At 39.3% G+C, this 19,032-nt stretch overlaps 1 protein-coding gene across 2 annotated transcripts in view; it reads right to left on the bottom strand.

Moving 5' to 3' along the window:
- ARSG (arylsulfatase G) overlaps positions 1 to 19,032 on the bottom strand; it is a 1,771,349-nt gene that overhangs the window by 1,557,367 nt on the left and 194,950 nt on the right. For both annotated transcript variants that reach the window (XM_044085120.1, XM_044085118.1), the window contains exon 3: positions 326 to 513. In XM_044085120.1, the coding sequence (XP_043941055.1) occupies positions 326 to 513 (188 nt within the window). The remainder of the gene's footprint in view (positions 1 to 325; positions 514 to 19,032) is intronic.

The following is a 19,032-nucleotide window of genomic DNA, read 5'->3' as shown; positions in this document are numbered from 1 at the left end:
GTATACACAAAGTTAAATTCAATGCATGCCATACATTAGTTCTGACCTTATACACCCCTGTTTTATTTGCATGTGTAAATAAAAGCCAGTTAAATACAATAATTTTTGCTTGTTTCATAAGGAGTGTAGGATGCACCACAATTTGTGACTTTTGGGAATGCATGAACTTTTCAAGTACCATATACAGCATCAAGTGTGTGTGTGTGTGTGTGTGTGTGTGTGTGTGTGTGTGTGTGTGTGTGTGTATGTGTGTTTGTACATTCTTACAGAATGTGTATGTTTTGTTACTGTTCACATGAGCATTTAATACATCAATGAACCCTACCGATTAGAGCGGTCATGTATCCAGCATCCTTTAAAACTTCAGCTAAGGTGGTTTCATTCAGTGGAAGCCCTCCAGCTGATGTGACTGCAAAGTTGTGTGTGACTCCATTGCGAACTCCAAGTCTCCCCGTGAGCAAGGAAGCACGAGATGGGGAACACGTTGAGGCGGCAGCATGGAAATCAGTAAATCTGCAAAACATAATCAGATTAGTTATTATTTATCAGCAGTAATTTTGGATCCTTTAATTGGATTCTAGATAGATATTACATTTAGATTTTTTTCTGGTATCTGTACACACCTTTAAGTATTGCCATACATACAGCTTCACAAAACTCAGAGCTGTCTAGTTATGATAAGCTCTGTGTGATTTATTTTTATTTTTATTTATTTATTTATTTTACATTTGTTTACCGGGTTAGTCTGACTGGATACATATCCATTTTCAGCAGAGGCCCGGGGAGAAAAGCTCCACAGTAAAATAACAAGACATTGACTTACATACAGATAAATACTTAATAACATAATAGGAAGAGACACAATTTTAAACATAGAAATAAATTCACTATTCAATGATATGTAAGTAACTGAGTTATACAATATTGAGGATTAAGGTTATAAGCTCAGAGGAGAAGGGTGAAATTTTTATCCCACAAATACTCCTAGTCATTATGAGGTGAGGGCAGTCCAAGAGGAACTAGAAATCTTGTAGACGTAGACAGATAGAGGCTTGGTGATTGGAGAATAATACGATTGTAGTGGTCTAAAGGAAGACGAGAAGAGAGAGAGGCCATTAGGAAAATGGCATAAGGGTGATAGGGTGATAGGGGACTTTAGGATTAGTCCGGATTAGCACAAGGACATAGCCAATGAGCATTAAAGAATAATTTAAGATTAATTTTGAAATGGCTGAGAGAGGTGGTTAGTCTTAGGTTATTAGGAAGGGAATTCCATAGCTTTCCAATGGAATTGGCATAAAGAGCATCACCACCCAAATTATTAGATTTCGTAGTTTGTACCAGGACACTATTTGAAGATCGAAGGCAGCTGAGATTGGTGTAGGGGGTTAAAAGTTTGTTCAGTGAGGGGGTTTTATCTGGTTCCTTAATTATTTTAAATGCTTCAGTAAGTTGGTTGAGTTTGAGAAGATTGGGGAGTTCTAACCAGTCAAGTTTCCTTAGATTAAGGCAGTGATGAGTACGGAAAGGTTCTCCTGTTACGAATTTGGCAATATGGTTGTAGGCAACAGAGAGTTTGTTTAGCTCAGTTTTATTGAGGAAGGAAAGTACCGGAGAGGCATACAATAGGGTGGAGGGAAGGTGTGTACGTGCAATGGTTAGTTTGGTAGTAGGAGTTAGAAAGTTCTTAATTCTGTACATGGAACCAAGTTTCTTGTTTACTGTCTTTATAGTTTGACTGATGTGCATGTCAAATTTGAGATTGTGATCAATAGTGACACCTAGTAATTTGGTGTTGGTGACAGGCTCGATGATGGTCCCATTAGTGGACTGAACGTGGAAGGTCATATTATTAGTAAGTGGAGGGTGTTGCCCTAAGGAACTGGCTGAGGTGGGGAAAATTAGTAATAACTTAGTTTTTATTGGATTTAGGATAAGTTTCCATTCAGAGAACCATTTTTCAACTGCAGTAAAGCAGTGTTGGGTGACTTCCTGGAGATTATGGAGAGAAGCATCAGAGCAGATCAGGGTAGAGTCATCTGCATATTGAATGCACATGGCTTTGGGGATGACTGAATGAAGATCATTTATGAATACGGAGAAAAGAAGGGGACCAAGTATAGAGCCCTGGGGAACTCCTATGGTGTTAGGTAGCAAGTGAGATAGCTTGCTTTGCCACTGGACTGCTTGTTGTCTACCAGAAAGGTAAGCATTGAACCAGCTTAGGGCTAAGTTATCGAGGTGAAGGGTTTCGAGGGTGTGGAGCAACAGTTGGTGATTGACCATGTCAAAGGCTTTAGACAAGTCCAGAAAGAGAGCAGAAGTAATTAATTTATTGTTACGGTTACAGTTGACTGAGTCCACAAAGGAAAGGAGGGCTGTGGTTGTACTATGATGGGGGCGAAAGCCATGTTGAGTTTTGGACAAAAGATTGTTTAGAGTGAGGTAGTATAGGAGTTGCTTGTGAGCACACCTTTCCATTATTTTTGCTAGTGGGGACAATATTGCTATGGGTCTATAGTTTGAAGTTTCCGTGGAGGAGCCACCCTTATGAAGTGGGATGAAGTATGATATTTTCCAAAGAGAGGGGATTGTGGCCTCTGTTATAGTTCTGTTAATCAAGATTGAGATGGGGTAGGCTATAACATCTGATGCTATTTGTAGGTATTCTGCTGGGAGACGATCAGCCGATAGGGTGGATGGTTTAAGTTTCTTCAGTAGGGTTCTAATATAGGAGGTGGATATAGGTTGAAGGTTAAAGGCAGGTAGAGATCTGCAAATAGCATTAGTTATGGAGGAGGAAGAAGAAGGTAACTGACTGGCTAGGGACTGGATGGTCTCGGTGAAAAAAAGAGTTAAACGTATTAGCTACGTCTTCTGGATCTTTATCAATAAGTTTCGCGGGGGTAGGGGTAGAAGATTTCCCAGAATGAAGGAGGTTAGTAAAACCTGCCCAAAACTTCTTTGGGTTATTCTGGTGTTTATCCTGGAGGTGACAGAAGTAGTTCTTTTTATCCCGGGTAATATCTGATTTTGTAGAATTTCTAAGCTGCTGAAATTTAATGCGATCTAGGGGTGCTTTCGTGGTTCGCCACTTATCCCAGGCCTGGTCTCTAAGCTTAATTTTTGATTTGGTTTCTTTGGTTAGCCAAGGTGCTATCCAGACCTTGGATCTAATGAGTCAGTTAGGTGCATGAGAGTCAAGTATCTTTAGGAATGTGTCATTGAAGTAAGTCACACTATCGTCCAGGGGAAGTGTTTTTAACATGGACCAGTTGCAGGATTTGAGTTCTGCTAGGAATTGTCCTGGTAGAAATTTCTTCTTATTTCTAACGAGTCTGTATATAGGAGGGTTTGTGCAGGTCAATTTATGTTTCATAATGAAAGTGACAAGGTGATCACTGAGGTCATTGGGGAGGGTCCCAGTGGTATAATTGTGAATATCATTATTGGTAAGAATCCAGTCGAGGGTGCTTTCTTTTTGATTAGTATTTCCAATTCTTGTGGGAGATTTAATGTTTTGGGAGTAGACATGTAGGTTAATGGGCAGAGGATTCATCTGGTCAGAGAACAGGGACCAGTCAATGTTGAAGTCGCCCAGTATAATGGTTTCTTGAGGGTAGTTCGTGGCTAACCAACTTAGGGTTAGTTCCAAGGTAGAGTGCTAGCAGCTTGAGGATAGGTCTGTATTGAATTTCCCTTCATGTAATCAATGACCACTTGACTAGGTTGCAATTACTTGAATGTAACAAGTTGAATTTACTTTTTGACAGCACTTGTACCCTATCCTTATGAGCAGAGTGAGATTATACCTCCCAATTGTCCAGATTTTGGCCTTATATTTTTCGTCTGTTTCTCATAAAATTAATAGTTTTCAGGGAAATCATTGAGGATAGAAGTGACAAAATAATGAAAGACATTTGAGTTTCAGACGACTTATCTTTCAGAAAATGTGTACCAATACAAGGCCTATTATTACAGGAACTTCCTATATTTATAACAGCAATGTATACATTTTCCCTAATTTAGGGCCTTTATCCCCCATTATTTTTGGCTTTGTCCAGATTTATTTTGCTAACAGGTTGGATCATTGTTTGAGAAAAACCTCTGTGCACTGTACTGGGTAATTTCTCATTTCTGTACTGTTGTGAAACTGCGAAGTTAGTATACATAAGTAATTAAATAATAGGCAAAGCCCCTCCTAAACATAAAATATAGGGGTACCTTCCCTGCAAAAATACTTAGTTCATTCTGTGCGGGCATTGCTCAAGATAGGTTTGCTCTCAAATAATAGTGATAAAGCAATATTTTTATGATTTTGTATAAGGGAAAAGGGTCTGCATTGTGTGTGTGTGTGTGTGTGTGTGTGTGTGTGTGTGTGTGTGTGTGTGTGTGTGCGCACGTGTATGTGTATATATATATATATATATATATATATATATATATATATATATGTGTGTGTGTGTGTGTGTGTGTGTGTGTGTGTGTATGTGCATATATATGGCTCCCCTTCACAAGATTGAATATATGAATACTTGAAATGCATAAGCCTGAGCCCAAAATCTAGAGTATTCATATACTCAAAATTGTGAAGGGGCACAAAAGGAAAGAAAAAAACACTTTTTCTAATGTTTTTGCAGGGAGGCTACACCCCCCTGCACCCCCACACCTCCCTACTTAAATATACCAACTCTGAGATCGCACTACAGCAGAGGAGATGGCAATGTACCATTATGCGCTATATGCATAAGCGCACAATGGGACACTTTCCATTCCTCCGCTGAAGTGCAGTCATGAAACCTGCACATTTAGGAAGGAACAGTACAGGGGGACCCAGCCCTCTACAAAAAGGTAAGTAAAACCCTTAATCTAATTGTTTACACTTCCTGTTCACAATTTCGAGTTACAGAAACTCGAGATTTTGAACTCAATCTTATGAGTTTCAAGCTTTCAGTAATTCGATCTTGTGAAGGGGAACCGTATACGTGTGTGTGTGTGTGTGTGTGTGTGTGTGTGTGTGTGTGTGTGCGCGTGTGTGCGTGTGTGTGTGTGTGTGTGTGTGTGTGTGTGTGTGTGTGTGTATTAAGGTGGAGGTGGGGTTACATCAAGGATCAGCTCTGAGCCCTTTCTTATTTGCAATGGTGATGGATAGGTTGACAGACGAGATCAGACAGGAGTGCCCATGGACTATGATGTTTGCAGATGACATTGTGATCTGTAGTGAGAGTAGGGAACAGGTGGAGGACACCCTGGAGAGATGGAGATATGCTCTAGAGAGAAGAGGAATGAAGGTCAGCAAGACTAAGACAGAATATATGTGTGTGAATGAGAGGGAGGATAGAGGAATGGTGAGGATGCAAGGAGTATAGGTGGTGAAGGTGGATGAGTTTAAATACTTGGGGTTAATAGTTTAGAGTAATGGTGACTGTGGAAGAAAGGTGAAGAAGAGAGTACAGGCAGGATGGAGTGGGTGGAGAATAGTGTCAGGAGTGATTTGTGACAGATGAGTACCTGTAAGAGTGAAAGGGAAGGTCTACAAGAAGGTAGTGAGACCAGCTATGTTATATGGGTTGGAGACAGTGGCATTGACAAAAAAGCAGGAGTTTGAGCTGGATGTGGCAGAGTTAAAGATGTTAAGATTTGCACTAGGTGTGACGTGGGTGGACAGGATTACTAATAAGTATATCAGAGGGTCAGCCCAGGTTGGAAGGTTTGGAGACAAAGCCAGAGAGGCAAGATTACGTTGGTTTGGACATGTGCTGAGGAGAGATGCTGAGTATATTGGGAAAAAGATGCTAAGAATGAAGCTACCAGGTAACAGGAAAAGAGGAAGGCCTAAGGTAAGGTTTATGGATGTGGTGAGAGAGGACATGCAGGTGGTAGGTGTGACAGAGCAAGATGCAGAGGACAGGAAGAAATGGAAACAGGTGATCTGCTGTGGCGACCCCTAACGGGAACAGCTGAAAGAAGATGATGATGATGATATATATATATATATATATATATATATATATATATATATATATATATATATATATATATATGGATCTATGTCACATAATCAAATGCTTACTTACATGAAACTCTCTTTGCAAAGACAAAAACAGAAAATGTTCAATTAAGCGAATGTTCACATGAGAAGATTTTTACACAGGGAATAAAAGCAACTGGCCAACATTCAGCCTTCACATGCACTGTAGTATGTCAAACCCACCCCCTAACTATATATACCAACTCTGAGATCACACTATAGTGGGGAAAAGGGGAAACTTTCTGAAGCTGGACAGCTGCCTCCATTCACTGTGTAAGACTTTGCTGATTTTCTCATTCACTTAATTGAAAATTCTCTCTTTTCATCCCAGAGAACAGTGGTTCGCAAAAGTGAACACATACATACACACAGCATTGAGAGTCCCAGTTCTTCACTGTTTTTATTGTTTTAATAGCTGTCCACCAAGGAAGTAATTGCTTGTGAATTTAGTTGCTTTTATAGGACTTTCTAATTTTGAAAATTACTTCTTTTTTCTTCAAGATTCCATCATTGATGATATGTAATTCCTGATTTTTCAATAATAAGCAAATTACAAATGTGCATCTGGAGAGGGGTTTTAACCAAAACTTTTCCTTTTTTTAATAATTCTGTAATGTTTAGAAACTATTTATGAGATTTTTAAAGTTTTCACAGGACTGTATAAATTACAGCTATCTCAAAGGTTATCTGTGTGCCTAATCAGCAGAAAGAGGGCTGTATAAGGACTATATATTCTCAGATCTTATGCATGCACTTATGAAGCTATGACAAGCTGTATTTACAGTATCTATTTATTTAACTTTTATTATCAAACAGTTTCACTTTTTTTGGTACTGAAACTGTAAAATGTTTTTTTTTAAATTCTGTTGCATGTACTACAGTTTTTCCTTTGATGTTTGAAATCTCTCCAGTACTTAAATTTCATTTTTCTGTGTTGCAGATGTTAATTATGGATCTTTTTTCATATCATTTACAGCAGGTCATGGTAAAAAAGTAGAAAGAAGACAAATGAAAAAATAAGGGTTATTTCTGCAGCCTCATACTTCCTGCAGACCATTTAGAAAACTACATTTTCTAATGGCAGAAACAACCATATATTCTAATTCCTGGCAGAATATTCTACATCAACTGTGCATCTGTAAATAAAAATATTTTATATGTTAAAATACTTGACTCACCATCTATTATATATTTTGCTTTTGAATGGTTGTCTGTGTGCAGTTTTAGACAGAAAGTTGAAGCTTTGCACAATGGAATAACAGAACAAGTTCAGGGATGACATAAAAGGTGAAAAGGTTTTCTCACGTATTACACGTCAGTTTATCCTCAGATATAGTAGCATGGGGCTGAAACATCAGGATGCTTGCTCTTGTCTAACTCAGAAAAGATTAATAGGTTCAACTGCCTGATCTTTGCTATTTGGTAACCTTTGACCCCATTTGTCTTGCCTGAGAGTTAAGAATGGTGGTCTGTGAGAGAAGATAACTTCAACAGGCTTGCTCCTGTCACCCTTAGGCTTTCGAATACTGGCCAAGGCTCTTGCTGCCCCCATAGTGCCTTTTTTAGGCAAGGCTCAAAAGACAAACCCACCACCATAAATAGCAGAAGTAACCAAAAACTGAGGGTAATGCTACTCAATGCCAGAAGTCTAAACCTCAAAATGCACGCACTCAAGGCACTCCTCAGTATGAAGAACATTGTCATCTGTGCAGTAACAGAAACCTGGTTTAAGGCTCCTGAGAGCACCCCAGCACTACTAGGCTATAACTCATACCATACCTTTCGGCCACAGCACCAGGACTGAAACACAAAAGGCGGGGGTGTATCCATATTCATCAAGGATACCCACACCTCCAGGTTAGTGGTGCAGCACAATGCATCAGAGATCATCCATGTGCAACTAACAATGGGCAAAACTGCAATCCAAATTGTAGCTTGCTACAGATCACCCACCATGGCCCAGGACCCCCATTCCGCATTTCTGGAGACACTGGGAAATATGAAGGTCCTATAAAATACCCTAATACTGGGTGATTTCAATTACCCAAACATAAACTGGGAGAACTACTCAAGTACTAACTCCCTTGCCCAACGCTTTCTAGAATTTATAAACTCGAATGCCCTGGATCAACTGGTCAACACCCCCACCAGAGGGAACAACATATTGGACCTGGTCATCACCAACATGGGCGACCGGTGTTCCACACCAGAGGTCAACCCCTCACTGGTTAGATCAGACCATAGACTAATCACTCTGGATATCCACATTCCGCCCCCACCCCCAATCAAGGAAACCACCGTGAAAAACTTTTCAAAAGCAAACTTCAAATTACTTGACCGAGGTGGAAAGGTTCACAGCCCCCATGCTAAAGGACAATGCTGTCCAAGCTGCTGAAACCTTTACAAAGGCACTCTATGAGCACCGGCAAGAATGCATGGATCGTGCTATCCCAAGTAAAACCAAGACTCACTCCTCCAAGAAAAGGAAACCAATCTGGTGGACCCCTGCCATAAACAAGCTATACAACAGAAGGAGGAAACTAGTACAGAAAAGAGTAAAATCCCAAGAAGGAAAGACATCCCTGATCAGTATCAGCAAGAGACTACAATCCCTCATTAAATCTTCCAAGGCTAGTTTCGAAAGAAAAATTGCCAATGACTCCAAAGATAACCACAAAGCATTTTTTAGCTATGTCAAGAACCTAAGTGGAAACTCTCAGATCTGTTCTGAGTTAGTGCAGAATGGCACAAAATACACTGAACTGACTGATATTGCCAACATTCTGGCAGACAGATTTAGTGCAAACTTCACCCCCCTCTCACCCCCTAAAGGGCCCATAACCATACCAGAAGAATGTAGAGCCCCATCAATCACCAACACGCAAGTTAAAACAGCCCTATCCAAAGCCAAAAACACAGCTTCAGTGGGACTTGTCGGTGTCCCAGGCTGTGTCTTACAAGAGCTCCAAAATGAACTAACCCCTCACCAAACACACTGTTCAAACACAGCCTCTCTACAGGCTACGTACCCACAGAGTGGTGCACAGCAACAGTTATCCCGCTCCACAAATGTGGAGCCACAATGGACCTCGGGAACTATTGCCCTATAAGCCTGGCTAGCCTGATCTGCAAGGCTATGGAATGCATCATCATGGAACTCATTAACAGAGACATTGGGAACCTCCAAACCTTGGACCCTACCCAATTTGGTTTTGTTAAGGGCAGATCATCCCTCCCAAACCTGGTGGACTTCTTTGAGACAGTTACCAAGGCATTGGATGAGGGAAAGGAGGTCCACACAGCCTACCTAGACCTTGCAAAGGCTTCTGACACCATTCTCCATTCCCCATTCTAGTATTATAGACAAGCTCACCAGCTTGAACATAAACCCCTACATCACGAGATGGGTTGTCAACTGGCTCATGGATAGAACCCACATGGTGAGAGTTGCAGGCTCTACGTCTGACTCTAAACTGGTTACAAGTGGCGTCCCCCAGGGCTCAGTCCTAGGACCCCTCCTGTTCAGTATATACTTCTCAGAGGTACAGGCAAGCATAGTAGGACTATGGCTGACCAAGTTCGCACACAACTGCAAACTAGGGGCCATAATTGATTCTCCGGCTGATACAGACACCCTCCAGATCTCACTGAGATGGATACCTGGTGTCAAAATCATGGCCTCAAGCTAAATGCCAAAAACTGCATAGTCATTCCCTTTGGAAAAACAAAGTACCTGCGAACTACCACATAGGTGGTAGTCCCCTAAATACAGAAAATGTAATAAGGGATCTGGGGACCCAAGTAGATAGTAATCTCTCCTTTGATAATCATATTGCCAAGGTGGTTAGAAAATCCTTCTATGTGGCCCACCTAATCACAAAAGGGTTCACATCTAGAACAAAAGAGGTTATTGTGCCTCTCTACTCATCACTCATTAGACCCATCATAGAATACAATGCCCCATTTGGGATGTACCTTACAAGACACCTGCAACAGCTGGAAAGACCACAAAAGTGCCTCACCAAGAGGATTACTGGCCTCAAACAGATGCCCTATGCAGCCCGACTCAAGAAACTCCAGCTGTACTCGGTTGCATACCGCTTACTCAGAGGTGATCTCTGCCTGACATACAAGGCCATGTCCAACCCAGAATTGATGGACATGCCCCACCTAAAAAAAAAAACAAATCCTGGAGAGCCACACGCTCTAGAGATATAAACCTCACCACAATGATAAATAGGACATGCTGGAGGGATATATTCCTATCCCAGAGACTCCCCATGCTTTGGAACAGGATTCCAATATACATCAGGCAGAGCCCCTCACTAACACTCTTCAAGAGAAACCTTTACGGGTGGATGGGAAACAGAAAATTTACCCCGGGGATCACTGCAGTGGCTCTGCTGGACAGTGGGGCAGGGAACTAATAGCTCTGCTGGACAGAGGCACAGGGAACTAAACTAAGGGGTTGGCGAAAGCCAACACATTCTGGCTAGGCTTATAAATGTCCTTGGGCAGATAGCCTAGTACTTACTTATGAACCTATGAAACTATAAACAGTGGAGGTGAATGGAGATGTGCAAATCTCTAGAACGTAAGAAGGTTTGCTGAACATAAAAAGTAATCTAGACCACCTTTGTGGAAGTGAGGAATACTGCTAAAAAAGACCTGCTGATATTATGAATAATTTGAAGGTTCTTAATTCCTTGAAACAGAATTATAGTTTTTATGTGAGAAACAGACTTCTATAATGACTTAACAAAGTGAAAATTTGAAGGAACAGAAGGAAGCTAAAATGGTACAATGGCTGATAGAAGCAGTCACTGCCAAAGGAATTAAATCTCCAAAGTCAGTGAATGATAGCAGCTCTTATATTAAGATATTGTTTTTAAGGGAATAAAACAAAACAATACAAGACTGTACTGCAATAAAGACATTGCATAAATGAAAGATTCCAAATGTCAGTCGGTTCTGTACCATAGCAGGTTAAATGAGTGAAGCAAGGTAATCCATCCATCCATCCATCCATCCATCCATCCATCCATCCATCCATCCATCCATCCATCCATCTATCCATCCATTCATCCACAACCCCTTTTTTCTCATTTTTGCAGGAGAATGTGCTAACCTAGTCAGAGGAGGGGGGAACCAATCGCATGCACACACGCACACACACACACACACACACACACACACACACACACACACACACACACACACACACACACACACACACACACACAACTTTATAGTAAAGTATACTAAAAAAGATAAAAACCCAGCAGGAAGGGACTTGGTGCTTTCATCCAACATATTTCATTTCTGTAGGATTGCATTTAGGGAGACAATCCATTGGTGGTTCCATCCAGACCGGAAATGTAACATCCACAGCTTGATTTTACAGGTCATAAGATAAAACAAACCTGACATTTTCTTTAGAAAAATGACATACAGATAATAATGAAGCATTTCTGCTGACCTTCTGGCATGTGACAGAAAGAAGAGGATGACCAATGACTCAGTGATCCAGGCTGGTAGCCTCATTTCACCATGTAGAAGGCAGACTTTTACCTTTCAGGTGACCTCATCAGTGACAGTTACTAACATCGATGAAGACTGAATTCTTGACTTGACCTAAGGTTAGCACCACCATCAGAGATTTCAAATGTCAGTGGGTTCAGTACCATAGCAGGTTAAATGTTTGTTAATATGAGACTTTCCACCTAGGAAACTCATAAGATCTGTTACACAATCTGTTACATCCAGCTAAGAAATGGTTAAAACCTGTGAGCAGTTCAGCCACTCAAATTGTTTTCTAGAAGCTTCCCACTGCTGTCTAAAGGTCTGTAAGTTCAACTGCCTCCACAACTGCAAAATACCCAGTGAGCACACAGCACAGTAGGAAAAGCCATGGAAAACAATAACCTCAAAGAGCTGGCTCCAAGACGCAAAACAACTACATTTTTAAGGAGAACATTTTTTTTTTAAATATAGACCAATAAAAAGTTAAAAAAATGAAGAACTCTGCCTTCTAAAAGAGGAGCCCATAGAATGCAGTGGAAATAGAGGTGACAATCATCTGGTTTGTAATACTTTACATATTGTAAGCAGGTCTGAAGGACAGGTTGTACTGCCAAATATAGGTACAAATCAAGTCTCAGTGCAGAAATCTAAAATGTCTGTAAATAAAAAGTTGTCAAGATAATCTTAAAACTCTTCCAGGAGAGTGATCCTGGTCTGTAATAAGCTGATCAAGAATGACTTGATTAATTACAGATACGTGTAATGTGTGCACTTTGGGAGGAAAGACTACCCTACTAACAAAGAAGAAGCATGAATTCAATTAAATTTGCCTGCTTGATGTTACATTGATGCCTGTAGAATATTTCTTAAAGAATTACCTGTTTCTGTTGTCCATGTCACTGGTGCATTGTGATCTATACACAGATAATGTTAAATTTGTTAGACTACAAGTACACTAATGCATCAAATGACATGTAGCACTGGATATGTTTTTTCTCTCTTTTGGTTCTAAAAGATAATACTCATTTCTACATTACTATGTTTTTTGTTTGTTTTTCCATAGTTTTGAAATATCTGTGCTTAACAGATACTATGACCACAACAGTGCCATCTCATTACACAACCATGCTAAAAAGCAATCAGGAATGATTAATGCAATTTATTTATACAACAGTCAAACAAACCAAGTACAAAAGAATTATGGAGAAGATAAACGAATTTATAGGCCATACAAAGCCCTATAACATTACTGCCTCAGACGTTGCATCAAAATTCTCCAAATGCCTAGATTCACATGTTTCAGTCAGCCCTGGCAATCTACCAGCTGTAGAACCATAGCTTCCACCATTTTGCCTTAACAATATTGTCAAAAATAAAATCAAAACTCTTATGCCATCACTAACCAATAATGGTATCCTCCTTTTTTTTCATCAAGAAATATGAAGACCGCATGTGCCAAAACATCAAATACATTTCAGCCTATCACTCTTCCAGTAAATATTCCCAGGTATATGGAAATAATCCAAAGTTACCCCATTCTAAAAGTTACAAAACTGATCAGCATCTCAGACCTTAGATCTATCCCTCTGCTATCGCACCTAGGGAAACTTGTAGAAAAAACATTGCACAACCAGATTGTTTACTACATTTACCAATACAACAGCCTTTCTTCCCACCAACATTGTTTTGTAAAACAGAAATGCACCAAAGCAGTCCTGCACACTTTAACTGACACAACACATACTATGCAAACAAAGGTCTCATCACAGGAGCCCTGTTCACAGATTAGCCAACATAACATTCTTGAATTATTGGATCCACCCCAACACTCCAGCTAATCACCACTGGGATATTTCAGAAATACATTCTAGCACCTATTCTTTTTATCATCTTAATCAACTCCACTCCTATGTGACCTAAAACAGTCAATAGCATCCTATATGCCGGTGACATAGTCTTTTACTGTTCTTATAAGACACTTAAAGCCTTACTACAGGAACTGCAAACTATCATCAAAAATCTGCATTCGTAGTTACAAAGTAAACAAATATCCATGAACCCCCCCAAAGACCAAACTAATGTTGTTTGTTGGCACCTTGTAAAAACTGAGCAGTTTACCTCCCCTCCCTTTTCCATATCATTAGCATATATGACAAACAACCCATTCAGAATATCCCCTCTTTCAAATACGTAGGGGGTTAAGACTAGACCCTAATCTAAACATGGCCACACACATCAAAATGTTTAAAGCAGAAATAAACTAAGAATTCTTCAGGTGTCACCATGTTCTTCAGTTCCTGACTGCAGAAGTTAGGAATGGAAAATATCCTTCAACCCCAGTTAGAAGATGCCCTGCTTGGTCTACTCTGCCAGTAAAACCCTCCAAAAAGTTTAAACCCTCTCAGACAAAATATGCAGATTTCTGCTACTCTCTGCCCAGCATGGTGCTAATTTTTCTACATTTCATTTTTTGTCTATCAGATCTTCTTTGTTCTAAATAGTTTCAAAAAGTTCATCTTAAAGAAAGAAGTAAAATGCAAAAGTGAATTCTAAAGAATGATAATTTCTATTCAAAAGGTTTACATAATGTCAGCCTTTGGAAGTTTTTTATACACAGTTCGGTCTCTTTAAGGGTCTAATGATTAAGTATTAGTAATGACTCATGGGTACATTTTTTTTTTGCCCCTGCTGAAACCATCTGCTGCTTTCTGCTCATAAATTTAGTAATTTCAGTGTTACTCCCCCTTGGTGCTGACTGGAACATGCAGAGCAGGGTCTCTAGCTATGTCAAATACATGGGGTGAGTTTTGGAATACCCTAACTGGGAAGTCTCTGATACCGCACAAATCACAGCATATAACATCAGACAGCTCAAGCCCTATTTAATAATGACACATTTAATGGCCATCTGTCCTGTAATCATGGCACAACCCATCACTAGAATATTCACAACTGTCATTGATTTTTGTCTAAAAATGCTGTTTCTCTCGCATCAACTTGAAGATTCATGAGAAATGATGGCGTACTGAACTCAGTATATACTACTTTCCTTACTTCACAAAATGCATGTCAGTTCATATTCATATTCTTTCCAACTATCAACTTTCTATCTTAACAGTACCTGTATTTAAAAAGTGTCCCTGATGTGAAGCTTTTGCCTCTGATCTTGCTGATAATAGACTGAGATTTAGTAGAGGAGTACCGAATTGCAGACAGAAGTTCTGCTCGCTCTCTCAGAATGGGCAAGCTGACAAAATGCCATTCCTTCCCATCCCATTGTCCCTGACTCCTCCAGTGACTGAGCCACTAATCAATGTTAAGTCATGTGGGTCACAGTGGGGGCTCCATCCCTGTATGCCACAAAGTCGGGGAACTATATAATATGTTTTATGCAGAGTACATGCAGCAGAGAGCAGACTGATTCACTTTTGTTTCTCAATAAATTGTAGTGCACTTGGTTTTGGACTTATCTTTTGTTTTGTAGGTCTCTGTCAACAGATGTTTTTCAGAACTATACATGTTTACATGTTCTGCTACCTTTCCTATACATTAAGATAAGACTACTATGCTTTATAGTAAATAAGCTTAGAGAGCTGATGTTTTTATTTCCACTGCTGTACAACAGTAAATTGTTTTTGTTTGTTTGTTTGTTTTGGGTAATATGGTGAAATGATTAATAGACTGGCATTAGCCCTCGTCACCTTTGTAAGGTATATATGACACGGCATGCTACTTTTCTGTCCTCTTCTTTAAGAAGTTGTTGTCATGTTTAGTGGGAAATATACCTACAAGGATAAATCTGTCATAACAAGGTCTCTACCTTTTCCTGCATACTGATGCTGTAGTCTGAAAGAATGCTCCCCTGATCCAGGAGCTAAAATAAAGTACAAGAACATTTGATTTGGAGGCACCTGCTCAATTTAATATGCTTTTGTTTTATAACAAGATGCGTATTTTATATCTGCTACATCCGAGACAGGATCTATTTAAAAAAAAGGAAGATCAGAACACGGATATTTATTTTTGCGAGACTGAAAATACCGAAACTTGAAATAGCCGAATGCCAAAGCTATCCCAGGATAAGTAAACATTTGCCCAACATGCACTTTTCTCCACTGTATTGCGATCCTGGAGTTGGCATATATAGTTGGGGGGTGGGGGGGTGTAGCCCCCCTACCTGTGAGGGTTTTAATTATTTTGGTGTGCATTTAGTTTAAGTTTGGACAAGTAATACTTAGCCCCAGGAAAGCTTTGGCATTCAGGTATGTCAGGTTTTGGTATTTTCAGTCTCGCGAAAATGAACATCACTGTTCTGATCTTCAGTTTTTTAAAGTAGATTCCTTCACAGACATACAGCCTAGCAAAATCTATAGTACTCTTTTCCACCTTTTGACTTCATGGAGCTGGAGGCCACTGCCTTCCACATCAGCAAAATTACCACTCTGGCCTGCTCCAGTCACTATGAGGCTTCATAGTTAAAGGGTAGGAATTAATTTCTGTAGAATGTTGCTCAATTTGCCATTAGATAGGGTATAGTCACTTTACTAAAAAAAACCTTTAGTCTAAGAAGTGTCCACTGCAGAGCTCCTTTCAAGGTGCAAAAATTTAAGTTGGCGACCCACAAATCTCTTCCTTTCTTACTTCCTCAGAGAGTGAATGTACAACAAACAATTAAAGCAGCTAAACTGAGCCCCAATGAACAAAAGTATCATGAAGTACAAACAAAAAGGACTAGAACCACCACTCAAATATAGAAAACAAGGTTAAATAAGCAAAGCTTTTGTGCATAGCAAACTCCTCTTCAGTGCATAAAAAGATAAAAACAACTCAAACTTATATATATATATATATATATATATATATGTATGTATCTACTTCAATAGATCTAACTTTTAAATGTTTGAAGATGATATGGCCGAGACCATAACATCGAACATCTAAAAGTTCGAAAACTGAAGAAAAATGAAAAAAAAAACAAAACAAAACTAAACCTGTGTAGCAGGGGGGCAAGCCCCTATACACCCCCCACTTGGGGGGCTGTGCCCCCAACACCCCCCTGCTACTTAAATATACCAGCTCTGAGATTGCACTACATTGCAGTAAAGGTAAATCTTCCCATTCCACACTGTATGTGGATCTCCATTCATTCAGTCCTTTCAAACTTTTAAAAGTTCGATCATATGGTCTTGGCCATATGAAGTTCAAACTTTTAAAGGTTTGATCTACTGAAGGGGACCCATATATATATATATATATATATATATATATATATATATATATATATATATATATATATATATATAGACACACACACACACACACACACACACACACATAATGCCAGCTATAATTAATTACATAATCAAATCAATTAGATTTGTATTTCATTTAAAGTCATATTACCTGGATTTTTCTTTTTTTCAAGAAGAGATTTGCTTCATTTATAAAACTGGTTTTACACTATTCGCAGCATTAAGACAAGGTTCACAGTCCACTATAAAGAACTATATCCACTTATACTCAATTAGTTCAGTTAATGTAACTAAATCACCCCAACTTCATTCTTGTAAATTCTTTGTAAAACTCTAAATCTAAAAGTGTATCCTTCACCATTCAATGCATTGTGTTTGTATAATGCATTGATTTCTATTCTCCTTCTTATCTCAGACAAATGAGAATATATTCTTTCTTTAAGCTCACAATTGGTCTTACTTACATAAAAGTTAGTACATTTTATACAATTAAGAAGATATACTAAATTTTTCATATTATGTTTCGCTGAAGTCTTAAATATAATGATTTTAAAAATTCCCATATTTTCTATTGGCTTAAGCTACACAATAGGGTAACATCATTCTCGAAAATCACTTCCGGTTCTGACATTCAGAAATGCAGTGATGCTGCAAGAGATCTGAATACCTTTGAACCTGTTGGGAATGATCAATCTTCTCGAGTCGCTGCAGCAGAACCCAGTATAATTAATGAGAGAGAGGTCTTAACATGGAGAAGTGAAAAGATGGATTTTTTACTGCCATGAGTCACCCGATAGTTAGCAATTCAAATTCAGCACAGAATGAATGGGCCAACATGCTCACGAGGAAGAAGTCACACATAGGGCCAGTAACCAGAATCCAGTCTGCTATCAACAGGTAAAAGCTGAAAGGACCATTATTAACTTATCCACATGTTCCTTCACTGATTATGAACTATTGATTGTGGATAAGGGTTTAATATTTGTTTTCTCAGCCGAAGGTGACTTAAGTGAATCCTTGACTGAATTAAGACTGTTTATAAGCAATTTGGACTAAAATTGCTTTATGGAACTGATCCCTTCTTCAATTAATGGAATTCTGAATAGACCTAGTAGTTTTACACTCATTAGCACACCTATAGCTAATGCATTTTATAAGGTATATGAGCAACAATTTTATGATTTGTACTTTAAACACAATAGTGATAAATATTATAATTTAAATAGTAATGAGAAAAAAGCTTCATACGAGTTATGTGAGTTAAATGATATTATCGTTAAACCTGTAGATAAAGGAGGTATGACTGTGATTTATGAGTGACATCTTGTTAGATTTGCCATTTTGGAATCCCCTTCTTCAGCTGGATGTTCCCCTCAGTGACTGTGTGCCATATGACTAGATTCAAGTCTATAGTTTGTTAAGAAAAAACAGTGACCACACAAAATCGGCAGTCCCACCCCCAAAAGTGAAAGTGCTCTCCTGGACAGCCTTCCAGTGGATCATGCTGCAACAGTTTTTATTATAACATTGACAGGACATTACTTTACAAGTGAATAAAAACCAGTAACCTCACACAATCAGTGATTCTCCCCCCCCAAAAAAATGAAAGTGCTCTACTGGACAGCCTTCCAGTGGATTGTGCTGCAATGGCTTTTATTATAACATAGACAGGACACTGCTTTCCTTTACAAATGAATAAAAAACAGTGACCTCACATAATCGGTGAACCACTCCCCCCACACACACAAAACTGAAAGTGCTCTCCTGGACAGCCTTCCAGTGGATCGTGCTGCAACTGCTTTTATTATAACATTGACAGGACACTACTTTACAAGTGGATGTAGATGCCTCTTTCATGGTGAATGTGCTCCTAAACTTTTACACTTATAAGCTACTTTGTACCTTATTCAACTATTCTGTCAATACTTGCATAGTGTCCTGGTGCTCACTAAGCCAGGGGCAACAGCTGCATACAACCCTCTTGTAGCTCCCCCCCATTCTTTCAGATGAGCAGACTTCCCTCCAGTGACTCCCTTCAATACTTTATGTAGTTTGGTGACCCTGTTCCTCAGAAGCGTATTTGGACCCAGGGCTTGTAATTCCCTAACAAAGGGATACCTTTGACCTACTATCTTACTACCAGGCTTTTCCCTTGGACTTTCACAGACTAGTGCATAAAACTCTTATCTGACTTTCAAAAGCAAATGCAACTACTTTCTTTAATTT

The sequence above is a fragment of the Protopterus annectens genome, chromosome 10.part0 (assembly GCF_019279795.1).
Source record: "Protopterus annectens isolate FY-2018-M chromosome 10.part0, PAN1.0, whole genome shotgun sequence".
NCBI lineage: Eukaryota > Metazoa > Chordata > Ceratodontiformes > Protopteridae > Protopterus > Protopterus annectens.
This window is presented reverse-complemented; position numbering and strand designations above follow the sequence as displayed.